Below are 21,059 nucleotides of genomic sequence, written 5' to 3'. Positions count from 1 at the left end.
TCATACAAAACAAATATTGTGAAAGAGGACTTCCAGGAACTCGAGCCGGGCTTAAAGTTGTTTTGGTTTTTGGAAACCCACCCTCACATACTTGTGAAGAGATGCTATGCAGAGAGTAAGAAGTTAAACATGTCCACGAACAAGCACTGCTACACACACATACACTTGTAAATTAACAGCACATGTAGGGTACGCGAGAGCAAAGAAACTGAAAATTCCTGTGAAATCAATATTTTCACGGCATTATACGAACAAATGATGTAAAATTATGAGAAGGACACAAGTGTGGAGCCTCACCAAGCTTTATTTACATGCGCACCATTTCTTATACAAACTAGATTACAATTGAAAATGGAATACACAGGAAAAAATACCCACTAACAATGAGTTGAGAGAAGCAAGATTAATAAAGGGAAAAGTTCAAAGGGGGTGTATGGAGAAGAGCTGGCCTGGGCTTCTTAACAAGAAAAGGTTATAAAAGGAAACGTCCAAGAGGTCATTAAGGTATCTAGTGGTATGTCTATTTTTTTTTTTCTTTTCTCAGCTTTAAACCAGCACATGACGTGCTGAGTGTGTGTGTTGAGTGTAAGACGAGATCAGCTGTGCTTGTATGAAGCCATAGCATTGAGTGGTTTGTGTGGAAGGCGAGCTCGACTGTGACTTGTGTAAACCATCTGCCAGAAAAGCTAAAACACTTTACACCGAATGTACAAAATGTCAGGAACATCATCTCTTCAAATGAGATTTGCAGTTTATTAGGGATAAATAACCCATCTTTTAACAGAGGATTACAGCGTTCCACAGATTCATCTTGTCATTCATTGTCACAGGATAACTAGAGTGAAATTAAAGCAATATTTAGTACGATCAGAGTGGGTGAATTCCAATGTTTAGCAGGTCAGGTGATAGCTCAGGATCCTCCCTGTCGACACAAATGATACATAGTGTTCTGGAAATTTCAGATGCAATGAGGTGTTGAACATTCCAGCTTTATGTCAAATGACACTTTTCCCACGTCAAAGGTCTAACCAGCCAGTTGTCAAGAGCACTGGGACTTGCACATCCAAACATCAACTAAGAAGGCTTTTTATGTGTCTAAATCTATTAACACACCCTTGTAATAATAAACCCATTAAAAAGGGTGGATGGTGTAAGAACTCCCCTGTAAGCCCTGATTAAAAAAAAAAAGGGGAGCAGAGTGTGTGTTTGAGTGCTAAAAATGCAGTTTCTCTCCATTTTACAATTTCTGTCAAGGGACGGAACCACTGAAAGCGTCATAGAGGGGCATGAGCTCATGCACTAAACCTCAGACAGCACAGCAGCTCATTTCTAGCCAACCATGCACACCCACTTCTCTGCCTTGGCCTTAAAATAATAGAGACAAATCTGTACACTATTATACACAGCAGGGAATACACTTCATGTCGCTACCCCCCAAATAGGCAAGGGGTACCAGGGTTTACAGATGCTACAACAATGGTGCTGATCCACCATTTTCAAAATCACTGGTAACAGTGTTCCCTCCTACCTGGCATGTAACGTTGTTCAATGTTTCTTCAACTTCAGAGGTATCACAAGATCCAAGGGTCAAGTATTACATGAGTATATAAAGACATACAGTGAGTATATATGCATTTTCACACATTTCATAATGCATAAATACATACATGCATACAGTCAGCTGTGCTGTATGCACCACAAGGGATTACACAACCTCGTGAGATTATTTCAACTGAAAAGAACTCGGTAGATAAAACACACACACATTAATATATAAGTTTGGGGATACAGAAAGTTATCTGTGGGAGCACCAGACGTGTCCATGACGAGTTGTGTGTATGTGTGCATGCGTGCATGTAAGTGTCACGAGATCAACAAGAAGGGGGAGGGGAAGCTGACAGCAAAACCAAAAATAACAGACATGCGTGAAGCAATAATCCTGACGTTTATCCTCTTTTCTCCTCTTCATCTTGACGGCCAAAAGTTCACAGAGTACAAGTTCACAAGCACAAAGTATTAGGTTTTATTATTAAGAAATGTCATATGTAATACCATTCAAATACGACTTGATGTTCTTTTTAAACGGGAAGCCTCCCTTTCCCCCCTGAGTGATTTTGTATATGCATAACAAGCCCCACAAGCTCATGACAAGAAGAGCTTAACAGATCCCTGCTATAATGTTTTTTCTAACTGTGTAATATAGGTGTGTGCATGAGTGATTTGGCTGCCAGCATATCCTACTGTTTGTTTCAAGTAATTTGGCATTATACAGAAATAGCTTATTGTTTTACTCAAGAAACAAATGGCTTCCAGAGGAATGAGCCTGAAACCCTGCTCCCCCTGCCTTCTTCAGCCTCGCGGTGCGACTTGGGGCTGCAGTTCTCCCTTTCTTCAGGTCCTAGGTAAAAGCAGAACAAGCAAAATGCACGGCTTGTTCTCAGGACAGGGGTCAACACTGTTTAAATAGCACCTGTAGTGGTGTGGAAATGTTCACAACCCTCGGACACAGGTATTCATTTTGGCTACATCATATGCTGTGATAAACGACTGCAACAGCGTGCACCAGAAGCTATGAAAACTGAAAAAAAGGACATGATCTTTTCTCCTCTTTCTTTTTGTATACATTGATGTAGAAAATGATAAATCATATGATGCAGTATGCAACTAAATATGATTCAGCCCTCAGTATGCTGCAGATAATCCAAATTCTTTCAGTGTAGATTAATAAAACAGTAAGTGCGTGGCATTAAATTGAGGAATTTTAACTTCTAAGGTTTCTGTGGTTTTGTGACGTGTCAGTTTGTCTCTATGTGTGTATGCAAGAACTGTATGCACGGCCACTCAATGAGTAAGACCCTCCATTTCTACAACTTCATTTCACCAATACACCAATTCTTATTGTACAGACACGTATGATCCAGAAACAATTATGATAAAACAGAAAAACCAAACAAGAAACACTGAACATTTAAAATCACAAAGAAGATAGGGATTTTTTTTCCCCTCCAACGTAACACATCCCAGGAAACCACTAGATCAGATTTACACATCACTTCTTGATTTTTGTCCTTTTCTTTCCTTTCAGTGGGAACAACTGCACCTCAATCTTCTTCCATCTTTGCTTGATAACTAGTTCTTGAATTCTCCTGAAACCCTTTTCTGATAAGCAGTGCCTCTTTTAAATTGACAGACAGAGTGTCAAAGGAAAAATTGCATAATTCTAAGATTTGAGTGAGTTTGTTGTGATTGTTTAACACAACTATTTTGTGTTGTTTCACAGGAGGCTTTGAGGGCTGATGTGCAGCATCTCTAGACTCTGTTGAATTGTTCATGGTTCACCAGTGTGGGAGTGAAGGTAAAGCTTGCAAGAGGAAGTCGTCTTCTGTAAACACAGGGTTTGTATTTTACATTGTGCTGATGGCAGGTTTGGCAAAAAGGATGTTGTGTGTCTGACCATCTGTTGCACCACACAGGTCAGACCTGGAGAGATGAAAGACAATGTATATCAGTATTAACACTGTGCTTAAAGGAAAAGAAAAGAAAAGAAAAGAAAAGAAAAGAAAAGAAAAGAAAAGAAAAACAAATCTTCTATTGTGTTGGTCTCAAGTCAAACATTTAAAAAAGAAACCCACCATCATCAAAAAGTCATCAAATCATGGCTCCCACTCTGATATTTGAGTGTAGGCTTTACAATCAATGGAAATTTTTGTTGTCTTTGTACTGCAATTAATTCATATCTAACTTTTCAACCAAATTACTGCATTTTAATGTGCCTGGTTCAAGTGGAAATTGTCTCACAATGTGCATGTGAATGTGCACTTATAACCTCTAGTCAGATGGCAGTCAACAAATATAATGGAGACCTTATTTAGAATGAGTGGATAAACAACAACTTATTGAATTGCAAATTGTTTTAAAATGATAATGGGAGTTTATCAGCTTAAAAAAAGAGCCAAGTCTAAACTTGAAAAAACAAAGAATGTGCTAGCTAAGCATAGCCTAACAACATGAGCCAAAAGCAGAAAAGAATCATGTCACAGCTCCAAATATAAACTGTTGTTTTTATTTTTTTAGTTTATTATTACAAAGTATGCACTTTTTGAAATATGACAGTATGTGCAACAAACAGAAAAACCACATGTGCTCAAGAAAAGGCAAAAGGACTCAAATAAATAACTCGGTTATCAATAGAAAACTTATCAAAGTAACATTTTTAAAGTGTATTTTAATGAGCTACTTCTGAAAGCATTTTATCCAGTGCTGTTATATGATTTTTTAAAAATGTCAATAGCCTTATTTTGTGGAGCTTGTTTTAAGGCAGTGTAAACACAACGTTAGAATAAAAGATCAAATCTGATAAGTTGGCAACAGAGGTTGTGATGGTAGCCCTTAAAACTGCCACCATATCATTCAGCTTTATCTCTGAATCTGCCTTACGGTATGTAAACACACACTGATGCGCCCTCCGTTTGACTAAAGTTGTATGATGACTTCTTTTTTGCCCTGATAATGTGTGACTGCTGTGTTAACATGAAGCAAATGAAAGCTGCTTACTGTGACACTAGATGTATTGACAGTAAAAAGGACAAAGAAAATGTTCACTATGATTGAAAATAGGGGAAAACTTTTGGATCAGTAAATTCCCAAATGCATGCATCCAAATACACCTACTTTAGTCCAAATTTGTAATTAATTATTTACAAACCAAAAGTCAAACATACACACCTGCTTGTTCTTCCCTTCTCAGCCAGGTACCCAGCTCTGAGAGGTCTGCTTGGTGCTTGTGAAGTTGCCAACTCCATTCATGTTGGCCAGGGAGTCAAAGTTAAAATCCAGGCCATCTGCATCCATCAGCTCATTCTTGATGATGGAATCCATGTCACACTCCAGGCTGCCATTGAACATGTCCAGGTCTAGATCTGTAGGGAAGCGATCCTGACAAACCCCTCCACTGCTACTGACTGTCCCATTCAGAAAGATAGAGGGGTCGATCTGCATGGAGGAAGATCCATTTCCTCCAAGTGGCGAGAGCAGGAGCTGGTGTTTGGCATTAGCCAGAGTGTTAGCCTCATTGACTAGGTTCAGACCTCCATTCAGAGACCTCAAGGAGCTCTGGTTGTGGTTGTTACTGTGGAGCAAATCCCTTTGGTTGCTCTGAAGTCCTCCAGTGGTCCCGAAGGTCATTACGGGATCATTCCGAAGCATCAGACTACGACGTGAATTTTGGGAAATAACGGCAGCTGCGCCAGCCTGAGACATCAGTGGATCAGACTGGGTCATCATGACATCACTATGACTATCAGAGTTGAGCAGGTCTTGTAGTGTTTGATTGCCAAAGTGGGGCATGGTGATGGTGGAGAAGGATGTTTGCTTGTTCTCCTGGATGGTCTGCATGGGGGACGGACGCAGAGAGGAGCCTGTTGTGTGAGGGCCGAAGATGGAGTTACTGTAGCCATTGCTTCCACCATTAGAGGAAGAGTTGGGGGATGGAGAGGCGGTGGAGGAAGGTGAGCCAATGCCATTGGGTTTTGACCCAAAATTGAACCCTGAGGACCCATTTTGGGGGGTCTGGCTGGAGGTTGTTGGTCCCAGCTTGATCTCGTCCAGCAAATCATCCATCATATCATCTGTAAGTCCATCATTCAGGTTCATTGTACCTGTCAGATCTGCCAGGCGGGGCAGTTCAGTGGGTGCAGCTTTCCCATTGGTCAAGGTGTTCCCAGGGGACAATGCTCTCCCAGGGCTGGAGTAAAGCATGGGCGACAAAGGCGACTCGTCATCAGGCACCTCATCTAGCTCGGGGTTGGCCAAAATGGGTGAGAGACGACCACTAAGTGTGCTAGCGTTGGAGTTAGTACGAGAGCGGAAGTCAGTCCAGGCGTCCAGCTCCTCGCTGCTGCGTGATGGGCTCGCAGGCCACTTAGAGAGACCTGAAGGACTGTCTGCACCACCTTCACCAGCTGCCGCAGCTGCAGCCTGCAGGGCAGCCTTCTTCTTAGCAGCACGGCCCCGAGCAGACTTGGTGTACTTGTTGCTATTGTCCATGGAAACTGCCCGACGCCTGGGAGCCTTGCCACCCTTTCCTCCCTCTGGGTTGATCATCCACCAGGAACTCTTTCCTGTTCCCTCGTTTTGGACACGGATGAAGCGACTATGGAGGGAAAGGTTGTGCCGGATGGAGTTCTGAAACACAAAACAGACAGACTTTGAGTGATGTGTGCACAATAGATTTCACATAATCAAACTATGACTGTAATCTGTATTGATTTGTTTGTTTAGTTTTTAATTTTGCCAAAACAGTGAATAAATATCCTCACAAGATTTAACAGCATACATCTGTAAACCATAATAGCTTTTGTAGGAATGTGTACAATCCCTGTCTGTCACTACAACATAAAAAAGGCAAAAAAGAAAAAAAAACAAAAACATGTCTTCAGCTGCTCATTCTTTAAACATAAACAGGCACATATAAAAGTGGGGCAGCACTTAGTGCTCATGTCTGTATTGTCGCTGCTGAAGCTTTTGTGTTGTGGGTATAAAAGAAAAAAAAGAGACAGTGGTCTATAATCAAGCATCCCTTCGATTATGAATGACACTCACAAAGAACCTCTGTGTATCAGATCATGTGTGTTTGTGTGCAAGTCTCGGCTGCTTTGCATTGATCAACTCTATGCTGATTCTTTGTGAAAGCCCAAAGGGTTCATTGTGGGAAAATTGGTGCACATGACAACCCCTATTAATGATCAAGAGCTTTATTCACAACACACAGATGTATGCATACACTGAAGGCTTAAACTGTAACACGATAATGCTGCTGAATCACTTGCTATCCTACTGCTGATGTTGTTTACACAGAATTATGAGATAGTTGTTTGTTTCTTATTTTGCCTTTTAGCAGAAGCTAGAAATAAATTAAACTGATTTCACACACATATGTCTAGTCTGCAGAGGCCAAAACTGTCTGACATTTGTCATCTTTTAACACTTATGAAATTGATGTCATCTTTTAACACTTATGAAATTGATGCAGTTGCTAGGTACTTAGAACATTTTATATTAGAAAAATCAGGAAAATCAGGAAAACCAATAAGAATTGTTTCCAGTACGGTTTCCAGTTTCCAGTAATTTAAATAAACTTCTGGACACCTTTGTAATAACAATTTCCCATCCGACTTGGATGCAGCCTAGCCTGTGTATTGAAACAGCAAACAAGGAACATAAAAATGTTGAAGTTAATCCCTATCAATACATTCTAGTTATTTTAAGGAACATGTTAATGTTAATAAGCATGCCGTCATTGTGGCTGTGCACTCTTAGGCCCTGTTCACACCTGGTATTCACATGTATTCAATAGTTTGGTTGAAGCAGACAGCTATAAAGGTAGATGTGAAAAATGCAACCAAACAGGGAATTGAAATTAGTTTGGTGTCTGAGCTGTACTTTAAATTATTCTGAGCAGGAATGTGCTCTGCTTGACACTAAAAGAATTACTTATAATTATTCTTTATCCGGACCTTGATTATCTGCCTTAGTCGGTTCTCTCACTGAGATCCACACACGGCAAAAGTTTTCTCCTACTTGACATCCAAATTTTAGAAATAGCAATGCATTTTTGCTACACAGGGTTGGGTACTAGTTGCTTATAGTCCACCAATTTGCAAAAGGCAGTTTTGTGTATAGCATGCACATTTTATCAGGTGGATTGTGGGGTCCTATGTTACACACTAGGGCTGCGACGATATGCTTTCGTCCCAATTCGATTCCGATTTTTTTTGGGTGCCAGTTCGATTTAAACTGCGATTCTCACGATTATCCGATACTGTTGAGTTTTGTAGACTAAAAACACACAAAGACTGGAAATCTTAAGAAAAACTCCAGCTTGGGATATATCCTATGACACATCTACATTGTTAACCCAAGGAGATAGTCCTTCTACAAGAAACTATACTAATCTCTCCTATAGTTCAAACTTTAAAAGCTAAGTGATAACCATTGTGGTAGTAGTTGTTAGGGAATAAAAACAAAACAAAATAGTGAGTGCAAGTTTGGCACCTTTACATCATGCTATGAGCTGATTTTTATAAAATGGGTTTAAAGTCAGGAAAAAATCATAACGTGTAATGAAACTATGACACCATTGAGGAAAAGGAATGCCTTGCATTTTATGATGGGTTACCATAGCCACAATATCATGGATTCATCAAAACACTTTTTCTGAGTATGATGAGTGCTGGATAATAAAAGTTCTGGTTTGGCATTTATTTATGACTTGCAAATCCATCCTCGTGCCAATCCTCAGTCATACCCATATACATGTCCATCTGGACAACTCTTCTCTGTCACACACAAGCACACAAGTGTACACCCACACAATAACACTTAGAGCCATCTGGTTACTTGAGTGGACACCATTTTATGGTTATTTTATGGATGACATAATGATGATGCATAATTGTTGAGACAATGGGGACGTAGAGGCACATTCTCAAATTTCACCTCTGCAAAACTTCACATTAATCTATGTGGATACATTCTTTCAGATTTGCCATTAGCATTGAATACACATTACTCTTTCTATTTTTTTTCTTTATTTTGTGCCCAACAATCTACTGAAGACCTTTTTGAATTTATGTTGATTTGTTTGAGTCTCCCCTTCTTTCCATAGTCTGTCCCTCTTCCGTGCTTTCTGTTGTTTCACAAACACATAGCTCTTATGGGCCCTGAGGGACTCTGGGGCTATGCTATATCCTCCCATATAAACAACCCAACCGCCATCCACAACATGTAAGCATTTCTTCCTCCTCGTTTTCCCTCTCATGTATATTTTAACTCCCTAAAATGAAACAGATTTCTGGGTTCAAACTAGCAAGGGCCAACATTTTCAAGTTTTTGTGGGAATCAAAATATTGTTTTCCATGCAGCGGTCCTGTCAGTTCTGGGCAACAGTTTACAGACAATTAGGTCTGGATTGTTATTCTGGTCAATGTCAGTTCAGTCGGGGAGCAGGGAGAGGTGGCTTAAGTTACATTTCTGAATGCTATGCTGGCAGAGCAAGAGAGTTTGATCTTAAGGGCCAAACTGAACCCATGACCCTCTGTAGCTATATACACTTGTATGTTGTGTGTATCTGCGCACAGTAATGGTATTGACTGGACTGGAATTGTACTGCAAAAGCTGTTTCTGCAGGACTGTTTTGTGACCACAACTGCGCATTAGCAAATCCATAAAATGGAGTATGAACATGAATGGTGTGTATGTGTGTGTGTGTGTGTGTGTGTATGAATGCACTTTTCTCAAGAGTGTAAATGTATCTATGTGTGTATTCTGGGCAATGAGGTAAGATGAGAAGAAAATACCAGGGAGACCAGTGTTTATTCTCTGCCAGCATCTCTTGAGGCATGACGTAATGTTGTTTTATTACCAAACTTTTTAAAAACACACACCCACACAAACTTGCTGAACGTTTCCATCTGTCATGATGATGTTAATAATTGCAGAATATAGACTTTGACAGATAAGAAAAAAAAAAACTAAACTGGGATGAATTAAAAGGAAATGAATGGAATGCGAGTTTCTTTCACCCAATGTTGTAAACGCTCACCTGCCAGCCCCCCTTTCAATTCATCATTCTCTATTACTTTGCTTTGTTCTACATCCCCTTATTACTCCCTCCCTCCCTTTCTTGTTCCTCCAGCAAAGCCACCTAGTTAATGTTACTCTTTCCCATACGATCACTAGAATACTTTATGTGTCAAGTGAAATATTTCATAAACCTGCATGTGATGGAGCAGCAATAAAAGGAAACCGGACATCTGGACCTAAAGCACAGACAGTGTTGAGGGAAAAAAAAAGAACATTTAATGCCAATTGAAAGTGAGAAAGAGGGTGAGAAAAACAGGATTGGTTGATGAAAGAAAAAGATGGACAGTCTGCATCATTAGTAGTAACACATCCTCCAACATTTGTTATTTCATAATTTCATATTTCTCCTCTACCATTCTTGATAGTTCACACATTCACAAGATATTCAGACCTGAAATATAATTTTTTTTAAAGCTTTGAGCACCGTAAAGAAAATTAAATTCAACTCAAGTATACAGAGATGAAGCACCACTTGTCATTCTGACCTTAAACCATCTGATAGATTTCCTTTGCCGTTGATCTCATGCAGACATTCAGTCGCTCCTGCAGACCACATCATCTCTGCTTGCCATGATCATAACTGTATTTAATGACACACCCTATCATATTATTGAACTTTCCGTGAGTACTTTCAAGTCCTGGTAAATAAATAAGAATCGACACATATTCATACTGTGTTTGAGAGAAGCTCAAGTTCTGTTTCTCAAATTTAAAACCTCTTGTTGCTTACATCTGGATCTTCTCTTTTGTAATTGATACAGATTTAACAGATGGGCTAAATACCGCAATGCAGACTTTTTTTGGAATCCTTCACAATCTTTTTACTATAGCTCTTGCTCTTCTACTTTAAGATCTGACCCTTTGAATCAGTGCTTCAAATCTGCCTGAAAAAAATGCAATTACTTTACGTTTCATAATTCAACAAATGCATGCGCTGTAAGGGATTTGGAACATAAATGCCACATCATGGTGTGAGTGGGATACTGTATATTTACTCCTGCAGCTTCTCTTGGGTATTCTCAAAACCCATTAATAAAAACAGCCCACTGAGACAGCAGCTCTGATTCATAGTTCCTACTATGCAGCCACAGGAGCTAAATAACATACTTTCATACACACAGGCTCACAGCTCAACCTAGAAAAATTCTACATAGGAGTGATGACTTAGAGATTTTCTTCAAGCATTTTTCTCCCTTAATCTAATTTTCCCTTCTGTCTCCTATGTTGGGACTTCCTATTTGTTTAGCATGTGAGCATTAAGCATATAAACTTGAGCAACAGAAATACAAATGGGTTTACAGGCTTACTATGAATCTAACTTTGAAAATGTAAAATTGTATGGATTATCTGTTCTCCCATCTCTTGGTTAAATATAATCCAGCAGATGGTTAGCTTAACTGAACATAAAGACTGGAAATGAGGGAACTAGTTGCCTAGTAACCAAGATGTGACAAGACTCTGGATTTTGAAAAAGCACTAATTCGTGTTTAGAGGAGTTGGCAGATTCTGTAGCTCCTATCTATCCTCTTACATCGACAGAGATCAAGATCCAAAAGTTTCTTGAATCCAGTTTTTGAATATTCGGGGCATTTTGACAAAAAATAAAAAGTCCTGAACAAGTTGAAGACTGTTGTACATTGTGTGTCTTCCACTTTACTTACAATGATTTTAATAATAATAAAAAATTAATTTAAGAAAATCCAGAAATTTAGTCTGATTTACTAGATAGCAACAGGGTTTTGAAGTTTTCATCAACTCATCCGTTCTGATTCTCTTAAGGCCTACAATTATGCACAATTGTCATATTGGTAGATTTAATTGTCTAGGAAGGAAATAAACAGGAATGTATCACAAAATTGAACCGTGGTCTTAGTCAAAATAGTTAAAGTGGTTTCAAATTTGGGCATCATGGACATCTGGATTAAAAAAAAAACAAAAAACCAAAAGGACCTTTTATATAGGTTGTTAATTATAGTAACTGATCCTGAAGCATCTGTGGTATGTATCTAGATACAAATTTAGACTTCCACTTTACTTCTACTTTCATGTTTAGAGTTAACTGTAAGAAAAAATAGTCTCATCAATACTTTTCTCTGAATCTAATGTATTCACTGTTTTCTTTTCCCAGTGTTCATGCAAATTTGATCTCTCAGACTGTCTTACTGAGTTGATTTGATCTCATTTAACCTCTTTGTTGATGTGACTAAATGCATAGTTAAAAGCTCACCTCTGCTGGTTTAACAAAAGAAAAAGAAAAATCAAGGCTCAAACAAAAAGGAAAAACCGGTTATCCAGCTTCACTAATGTTACACTTTTAAACACAGTTCTCGAAGTAACCCGACTTGCTTCATGAGACAGGGCTGTGTGCGTGTTTACGCACCAGCTGCAGCTTGGAACACAGAGGCCTTTTTGTCTGTCAGCAACATGTGGGAACAATTAATCACTGTCAGCAACCACGCATGGAATCTCTTTCCCTCCTTTTTCTCAATTCTCTGACTTTTGAGGGTGTGTAGGTGAAGTCACTTATGGAAATCTGAAATTCAAATTTATGTGCATACTGAAATGTTTAATAAACCTTTTTTATAACACTGTAAGGCCTTTAAGGTAATTAGAGCCACATATAATCCATTTTAATGTTGCAAATGTGCATAATAAAGACTAAAAGGGAAAATCATAATACAGAATCCTTTGATTGGTCCAAGCGATTCTGGAGAGGCTTCCTAATTGGTTGTAGCTGTCCAAACTCCAGCAGTTGTGATTGGTGGGATGAAATTGGTTGATGTAGCCAGGCAGTACAGAAAAGGGTGGGTCTACATGTTATTGCAAGCGTATTTCATCATCCAGCTACAGCACATATCTCAATTCAAATATAAGAACTGGGTCAGTTTCACTATGCTGTGTTCCTGTACTCTATGTACCCAACAAAACACACAACCTTTTACTAACAGTGCAATAGTGTGGGGGTATTTGTTGCTTTGTTCTGCAGGAAAAAGCTGTGTCAAAGGGTCAAAGTGTCACTGAGGCAGAGACAGCACTAAGTCAAAGGTTAAAGTGCTTTGAGCTTGCAGCTACAGCCTCATACACTTTAGTCCCACCCTTTTCACTCAGCTTCCATCTCTGTGGACACAGTGCATCACCTGAGTCCAACAAGTCTGGTACATTTGACCACTTTCTGGCACACTACGTATGTGTATGTGTATGTGTATGTGTATGTGTGAAAGATTCTTGGCCATACGTAATCACACTTTTTAGCCATTATATAAACCAGCACTAATCTGAGTTGAATGTCAACACTGGCTGCTCTTGGGTCACACAGACATTTAGCACAGTGTCAGCAACGATTTAGGACAAGAGAGTGACAAATGGTTGCAATTAAATTAATTCTGCCCCAAAGTATAAACTGCTTAGAAAAGGCAATTTTGTATTAAAAACATGATAGGAAGAATTTTTTTGCACATCAAATATAAATGATTGACTTTGAGGTTGGACAGTGACCTTTAAGATGGGACAACTCGTATATCATCTCAACCTCATTTATACAATGACATTATACATGTATTTCTACTTTAATCAATCTGTCACTCCTGAATTAGTATATAATGTAACCACTTTTTAAGAAAATTAGACAAACTGCTGCATTGATATGAATCTGAGAGCAATGAGAGCTAATGTATGTATACATAAAAGACAGATGCATGCAGAGATGTGGTAAGGACCTGTGAAAATGAAGGCAGTTCATATATTCGACTGTCTAAGTCTGCTAGAGTCTGTTGTGGTTGAACTGATCAAAAACTTTGTCTCTAACGGACCAACATAGCTGTTGACTTGAAGAGCAGGCAGCCATTGTGGTTCCATTGTCAAATGGATACATTAACTAGTAGTAAGAAACTGTGCAAGTTTGGGGAAAAGAAGAAATATGCGTTGGCATGTACAGGCATGACATAAAAGTAATTTGAAAATGTGTACATGTATAACTTTCTGTTCATGGTGTTTGCAGTTGTCCAGCCAAGCATCTGCAAGTGAGGATAATCCTGGTCTGAGGTTGAGGTGTAGACGGCATGCAGATCTCCGACACGTATATGGCGGTTTATAAATAAACTGCCTGGCTGGTCTGTGCTAACACTGCAGAGAGTGGATGGTTATTTATACCGTGACCCCGCACAAACACACACACACTCACAGAAACGCACACAAACACACACATGGTCCAGGTTCCAGCTGCCCTGAGCTCTGGACTGCAGACAGAACATTCCATTCTCTTCAATCATATGAACATTTCCCAGCCAGCGGATGGGTGTCTCTCTCCCAGCTTGTGTGTGTTTGAGTTGTATTTATTTATGTGCATGAACTGAAAGGGGATCTGGAACTTGGTATAAGCCCTCCTGTTACATCCCCTGCTGTTTATATTTCTCTTATTATTTTTCTTTAAAGCAAATTTGGTCTCTTAGAGACATGCTTGAAAGAAACGGATGTTCCTTTTGTCATCTACAATACTCTTTCTGACATTTATTGACAGGTATAAAAACAAAGTAACATCCAGATTCTCGTGGAGTTGAACCATAGTCTAAGTGAAGAGACAAACATGCTTACACACTGCTTTCCAAGAGCTGCAACCTTGTTAAATCAAGACAAAGCCTCCTCTTGTCATCACAGAGGCCTCACTACTGCTTTCCCATCTGTCTCCCTTGCTTTGCTTTCTCTTCTCTCCATCGTTGCCTGCATCAAGTGTGTACCCTGTTGTGTAAGTCCACATGCTCAAAGAACTCCTTGTACGCTCCTATATTTCCTCCAATCAGTTAGCTTGAGGTGGGGGAGTTGGCTCACCCATCCCACTTCCAACAGCCAATCAGTGCAGGTCAATGCAAAGGCATGCTAGTCATGTTACCCTTGTAAAGTTTCACTGGGTCAGTGTGCTTTGATCAGTACTGGACTGGTCACCTCATTTCCTATGCAGCACGTGGCAGCGTGGAAAACTGAACATGTGCACACAATCAGCAAAGGTAACATAAAGTGTTTATGTTTTTGACTCTACATAATTTGTTAAGCTGATGCTGCACTTTGAGTCATGCCGAAGTTGTGAGTAATTATCCTGCACTGCCTCACAGTAAGGCATCGTGAGAGTCAGCTGGGCACATGTTTGTGTTACATAACCTGAAGGGCATTTTATTGCCACCGATTCCCTTAAAGCTGCTATTAACACAAACATAATGCCTCTTTATTAACAAATCTACTGCAACAGGTGGTTTGTGCACTGGTGGCCCCACAAGTCAGCACAATGGCATCTTTTAATTTGATTTTCTAAGATTATGCAAGTAGCGAGAAGCAAGGCTGAGATGTGATTTGTAATAGTTTTGGTAAAAAAGTGAACTCCTTATTTTTCTTTTTTTTTTTCCAACAAAATAATTTGGGGGAAAGGCAGATTTTGCATTAATCACTTATCAGTATAATCCATCACCCCATCATTTTCCTCTGTTCATTTAAATATAAATGAATTGTTCTGTACAACTCGTGGAAGATCATTTTGAGAATGAAACTATGCATATAAGGAGGGTATTGCTATGGGACGCAATAAACCTTAGTCAACCCCTCACCTACACACCAAACATTAAAGCAGCACCGCTTCTCCCTCACCACACTCTCCATCACCGTCCCTCAACTTTTCTTTAGCTGATGTAGCTGCTTTTCCTCCTATTGTGAAAAACAAATGCTTTCCAAAGATTTTTCTCCCTTTTCTTTTAAATCCATAGTTTTAAAATGGGAAAAAAGCTCTGAAATGAATCCTCATTTATTGATATTCTCACTATTGCTACCTAAACACTTTTATGAGTGATCTATTTAGCTACTTATGAGGGATTAAACATGCTCAAGGGCACATTCACATCAGCCTTATTTATTCACATCCTAGTCCATTTGCTCGGAAAGTCTGCTTTGGTTGGGGAGCTGTGAATGCGCTAAATGAATTCTGATTAGGACCAAAGAAGCAAACATTTCAAGCAGACCAAATACAGGAAGTGGACTAAAGAAAAAGTCACTTCCTGTTGTTCATACTGCGTCCATTGTTGCAGTGTATTTTATTGCAGTGTAATAAAAAATCCAAAACAGCGGTAGTTTTCTTCTTCATGCAGGTTCTCTCTTTTGCTAAATACTAGTGCAGCGCCACCTTTGGTGGGAATGAGGATATTTTATTGTAAAGGTTAGGCGCGTTCGGCCAAAGTGCGGCATGAATGATCTCAGTTCGCAAGGATACACCCCCTACAACTGAGCCTAGTCCCCAATCAGACTGAGTCTAGCGGACTATCCTGATCTGAATCCATCCTTAAAATCCTTTAAATAACTAATTTGAAACTGGATTTTTTTCAAACATAACTTACAGTCTTAACTATAAGAGTCTCGGCATGTTAAATCGAAAGTAAAACACTGGCTACATAGTGTTAAAATAATAAAACTGGTAAATTATCATAATCTGATCTAAGACTTCTATATCACCAACCGCATTGCTGAAATGTTCAGGAACGACAGCTGAGGTGAGCTGGTCGTCCTTTTTTGATTAATCCAAACAGAATGAGTGTGTCATGAACAACAGAGTAGGTTTTTAGGTTTTAAATTTTATGTATTGCCCTCTTGATGTTTGCAATTGTTTTGTGAGTCATTGTACCATAGTTGTTTTTATCTTATTGTGGTTGTTTTGAATCATTGTGAGTACATCTTTTGATTTATTTTGTAGCCGTTTTGAATCATTTTTAGTCCCTTTGTGATGCTTTGTAAATATTTTTTCCTCTCTCTGTGGTTGCCTAAAATCATTTTCAGTCTCTTTGTGGTTGTTTGCCTTCTTTGTAGTTGCTTTTAGTATTCTTTGGTTACAGCTTTTAACTATTTAGTTACTCTTTCAGGTTCAATGCACTCACAACAAATACTAAAATCCATCAGAAGCTTTCTAATTCCTTGAGCTCAGTAAACACACTAATAAATCCCAACATTCATGAAAAAAAGACACATAAAGGGGCAACAGTGTGGCCAAGGGATACAGCTATAAAGATAGCTTTTAAATACATTTAACCATATTTGTATTGTGTCAAATCCTTGCAAAAGTCATCTCAAGGTATTAAATTTGCCAATGCTCTATGAGCAATATTTCAGGGCTGGGGTGTAAATGACAGGCTCATTTCCTAAATGTATTCCTTGTTACCTGAAGCAAATCTTTCCACAGGAATCGCAACATTGTCCTGTAGAAAATTATAAATCCCCCATCCTCCCCATGTCTTCCTTCAACACGGGAGGTTCAAACAATCTTCACTACTACACGCATTGTAAAGATATGTCATTAATCATGTAGAAAACCCTGCTAATCGTAATAGTGAGGGTGCCCCCTCTTCCTCTACTCTTTATTTAGCTTTTTCTCCCTCAATCACCAATCTCTCAGAGCTTCCAAAACTCACTAATCACCTGCTCGCATAGAAAAGCTTCTCCTATTTTTCAGTCTTTGTCGTTTTATATGTAATGGTATTTTATGCATTACAACACAAAAGCTATTTTCCTTTTATGTGTGTGTGTGTGTGTGTGTGTGTTTGTATAATGCATTACTTTGCTTCTATCATCAGCACACTCATGCACCAGGATAAGTACGTTAATCATCCCGACCCGAGCAGACCTAGTCTCTGTCGTCGTTCTCTATTTTTAGATGTCAGATGATAAAATGGTTCAAGTTCTTAAAAAGGAGGGCAGGCCAGAGGCCACAGCATGAACACACAGCCAGAGAAGAGGATTTGTAAGCCCAACGGCAAGAACTCACAAAGCAAAATTTCCTGCACAGTTTTCTGCAGGTTTTTTTTTTTAATTTTAAAAAGATGAAAAATTATGTTGCTTATGCAAAGTCATGTCATAGTATGCAAACTCTGCTTCAACCTTGTACATCAGTATTGGTCAACTAGGTAAAATTATTTTTGTTTTACAGCTTACATGTCATTGCAACCACAATGTAGTTATAAAGAATTCAGGCTGCAAAATATAATATGTTTGGAATATGTATAATCTGTGAGAGAAAACAATGCAAGTTTATCTGAATGTGCAATCTTTAGGTGTAGCGCAGTTTGATAGTTAGAAAACCTAAATACACAAAAATGAGCTCATTTTTGTAGAGTGCACACACAGCTTTTGATTCTTCTGCAAGCCTGTTTTTCCATCTGACTGAAAAAGTTGCTTTATCTTTGCTGAGATGTTTCTGTTGACAGTGTGCTCGTGTGTGTTTGTGTGTGTGTTTGAATGTGTGTTTGTGTGTTCTTGGCAGGCTCAGTTGCTCCGCAGCCTAAGGACGGCGTGTCCTGGAACTCGGGTTGATAAAACCCAGCAGGGATGTCCTGTGCTGTCCCAAAGCAAAGAGTGCATGTCCTGCTCTCTGCTGTCATGAAACGCGTGTTTGTGGGTGTACATCGACTAAGTGGATGACATAAATTAAACTTCTTTTCAGGATCAAAATATTTGGTGAAGGATTTCCCTGCAGCTTTTTTGTTTTTCAAATCCCCGATCCTCCTTTCAGGCTGCATGTGTGTCAGACAGTGGGATGTGTTATTCCTTTGATTCAGTGTTTCCACAGCATAGTCTACTAAGTACTTCAGGACTCTATCAAGGTCATGCCTATGGGACTTGGTTTGTGGTTTCTTCTTCTTCTTCAAATCTGTTTATATTTGCAGTTTGTTTCACAATTAAACCTTAAATTTATTCTGTCGATGGCGAGCTACACTCTCATGTTGTCCATCTAAGCAGTCACAGTTTAAGGTTTGAGCAAAATTGCTTGGAGGAGATGGCGTGCAGTTTCTCATTTGTACGTGTGTGTTTGTGTGGAGTTTTGGTGCAGCAAAGGGAGTTCACATCTGGTCCAAGTTAATCTTGGGGCCCCATCGGTATTCATGAGGCTCTTCTCCCTAATGGTGCTAAAAATGAACACAATACACACATCAGATGACTAGCCTAATTTTCTTCCTTTTTTATGGTGTTGTTCCCCCCTCAGTAAGTATAACATTTCCAAGACTGTCAGAAAAACCACTAAAAGATTTTCAAGCTTTTCTCGAACTGTGAATGTTAGACTTTAAAACCCATCCTAATTAATCATGCAGCAAATTATGTGTTTTCCCAATATGAATCTTAAAGGTCTAGTCCTTGTCTGCTAAAGTTATTGAAGTGAAAAAAAAATCAAACTACTCATCATCCAGAGAAATTTTGTTTTGTATGTTTATGCACATATTCAGCTATTATTTCTTTCTACTTTACCAAACCTGATGAAACACATCTCATAACCAGTCATTTTCACATGGCACAATATGATAACAGGGTAAAGAGGGTCGGCTGCTTAGTTGTAGAAAATGAATTAATGAATGAATAATAAATGCAGGAATGACATTGGTGACATAAGAGCAAATATTCCTTTGCCAAAACTAATAGGTGGAACTAAAAATAATATGATTATAAGGTGGCCATGGCAGCAGAAAGCACACTCAAGGAGGCAAATATAAAAACATTTAGCGAGCATTATCAATTGCCAGAGGATGCCGTATCAGCTTGAAAACTGTTCTACAAAAGTAGTACAAAAACACAAAAGTGCTTAAAATCAACTTGGAATTTTTCTGTTTTAGGTGCTGCAAAAAAATGATAAAATAAATAATTTTAAAAAATGAAACAATACTATAATATAAAAAAGCTGGTACTTTCACACTGTTGCCAGTGGCTACAATTCCAGTCCAAACTTTACATAGTGTGTTGAAACCTACTCTGAACCATGAGATTTTTCAAAAGCATCCATTTTGGTAATCCCAAATATAAGAATAATATAGGTACAAAACAAACAAAAAAGTAAAAGTTAAATGTTTTAGAGTGTAAGCGTTCATATAAAAATGCAATGACAACACTTACAAAGGGACTCCAAATATGTTATCTTATAGTCTGTCTTGGAAAAGTTCCTCTGTTTGTGCTGCTTATGTTTTATGTGTCTGTGTGTGTGTGTGTGTGTGTGTGTGTGTGTGTGTGTGTGTGTGCTTCATCCTCTGCTGATGTCAGCTCTTTCAGGCCTGTCAGCTCTCTTCCTCCAACACACCAGCTGAGCAGCTGGAGAAGGGGAAGGAGACTGTGGTGAAGTCCTTGACACGCATATGCTCATGCACTGTGCCTTTTGTGTGGTGTGTGTGGTTCGTGAGTGTCCCAGCACAAAGGGAGATCCTAATCTTTGCAAAGCAAACACCCAATGACACACACACACACATATACTAACTGCACCAATCAACACAAGAGATTTCCCCCCAGCAACAGTGAGTCTACCTCAGCCCCTCAAGGTTCAGCTCCCCAAGGAGTCACATGACTTCCTGTTTCAAGACAAAAGGAAGGAAAGCAGAAGCTTGTCTCAGCTCTCTGCTTCTCCTCTTCAATCTTGCCCTGGACTTGACTGTTTCTGCAAACACAGCTCGCAGTTTCACGTATCCTCAGTGTAGATATTTTTATTTTTTAGAAAACCACACAAGTCACAAATAAAGTACTTGAATACTACATATGACAAAATGCTCTCCTCCATCTCACTTCATGCAACTACAAACACTTTGTTTCCCCTTTTTAAAGCTCTCCTTTCTCTTCTCTAACTATTGCATCACTTCCTGTAAAACCAAAGTCAAAGGATCCTTTGAAATCCTGCTTTCCAAAGCAAAGCTATTGTTCTCTGACCCAATGACCCACTTCACTTGTCTGTTTAAGTGCATGTGCTGGTGTGGCCAATATGATTATGTCTGATTACATCCATTAAACCATGGGAGCTTGCGTGTGTGGGTATGAGTAAACATGATCACCCAAGTTTACTCAGGTCTATTTATATGACTGAAGCATGCCTCCGTTAAGGTTATTAATCATTGCCAAGGAGATGATGTCAAACTCCTCACTGCTGTGTCAGCTTTAATCAGTATATCCTCATCACTGCTGCAAATTGTTAGTTTGTGTATATACTCATACATATTCATATTTTGACTTTCAATCCCAATGCGAAAACATGTTGTTTTTTTTTATTATTGGCATTTATATACAGCTGTACGTTTTTCAAACAAAGCTTACAAACCAAAAACTGACGGAAACTAAACCTTGATTTTATCTGTGCTTGTGGTTGTTTGAAACAGGGCATGAACTTACAGATTTAAAACAGATTTTGAACAGTAGATCAAAGTGCTTTGCAGCAAAATAAAATAAAAAAAAATAAAAATAATAAAAACATAAAAAAACTAAAGTAAAAAGGTTTAAAAACACGGTTGCCCAATAAAAAAAAAATAAATAAAAAAAAATTATCTGATTGCTATAAACGAAGGGTTTTGCACCAACAAAGTAACACATTTTAACCTGTTGCTTTGGTCATTTGTTTGGATAGTGTGCAAATGATTTATTTTTGACACTTT

At 38.9% G+C, this 21,059-nt stretch overlaps 1 protein-coding gene across 2 annotated transcripts in view; it reads right to left on the bottom strand.

The window, feature by feature from the left end:
- Positions 1–286: 286 nt before the first annotated feature.
- Positions 287–21,059, bottom strand: part of foxo3b (forkhead box O3b) — a 42,893-nt gene continuing 22,120 nt past the window's right edge. For both annotated transcript variants that reach the window (XM_079255471.1, XM_079255472.1), the window contains exons 3-4: positions 4,726–6,183; positions 287–3,480 (exon numbers count right to left, since the gene is read on the bottom strand). In XM_079255471.1, the coding sequence (XP_079111597.1) occupies positions 4,744–6,183 (1,440 nt within the window). In that variant the 3' untranslated portion in view covers positions 287–3,480; positions 4,726–4,743. The remainder of the gene's footprint in view (positions 3,481–4,725; positions 6,184–21,059) is intronic.

The sequence above is a fragment of the Telmatherina bonti genome (assembly GCF_933228915.1).
Source record: "Telmatherina bonti genome assembly, chromosome: 16".
Classification (NCBI taxonomy): Eukaryota; Metazoa; Chordata; class Actinopteri; order Atheriniformes; family Telmatherinidae; genus Telmatherina; species Telmatherina bonti.
Note: the sequence above shows the minus strand (reverse complement) of the source record. Positions and strands in the feature narration are given on the sequence as shown.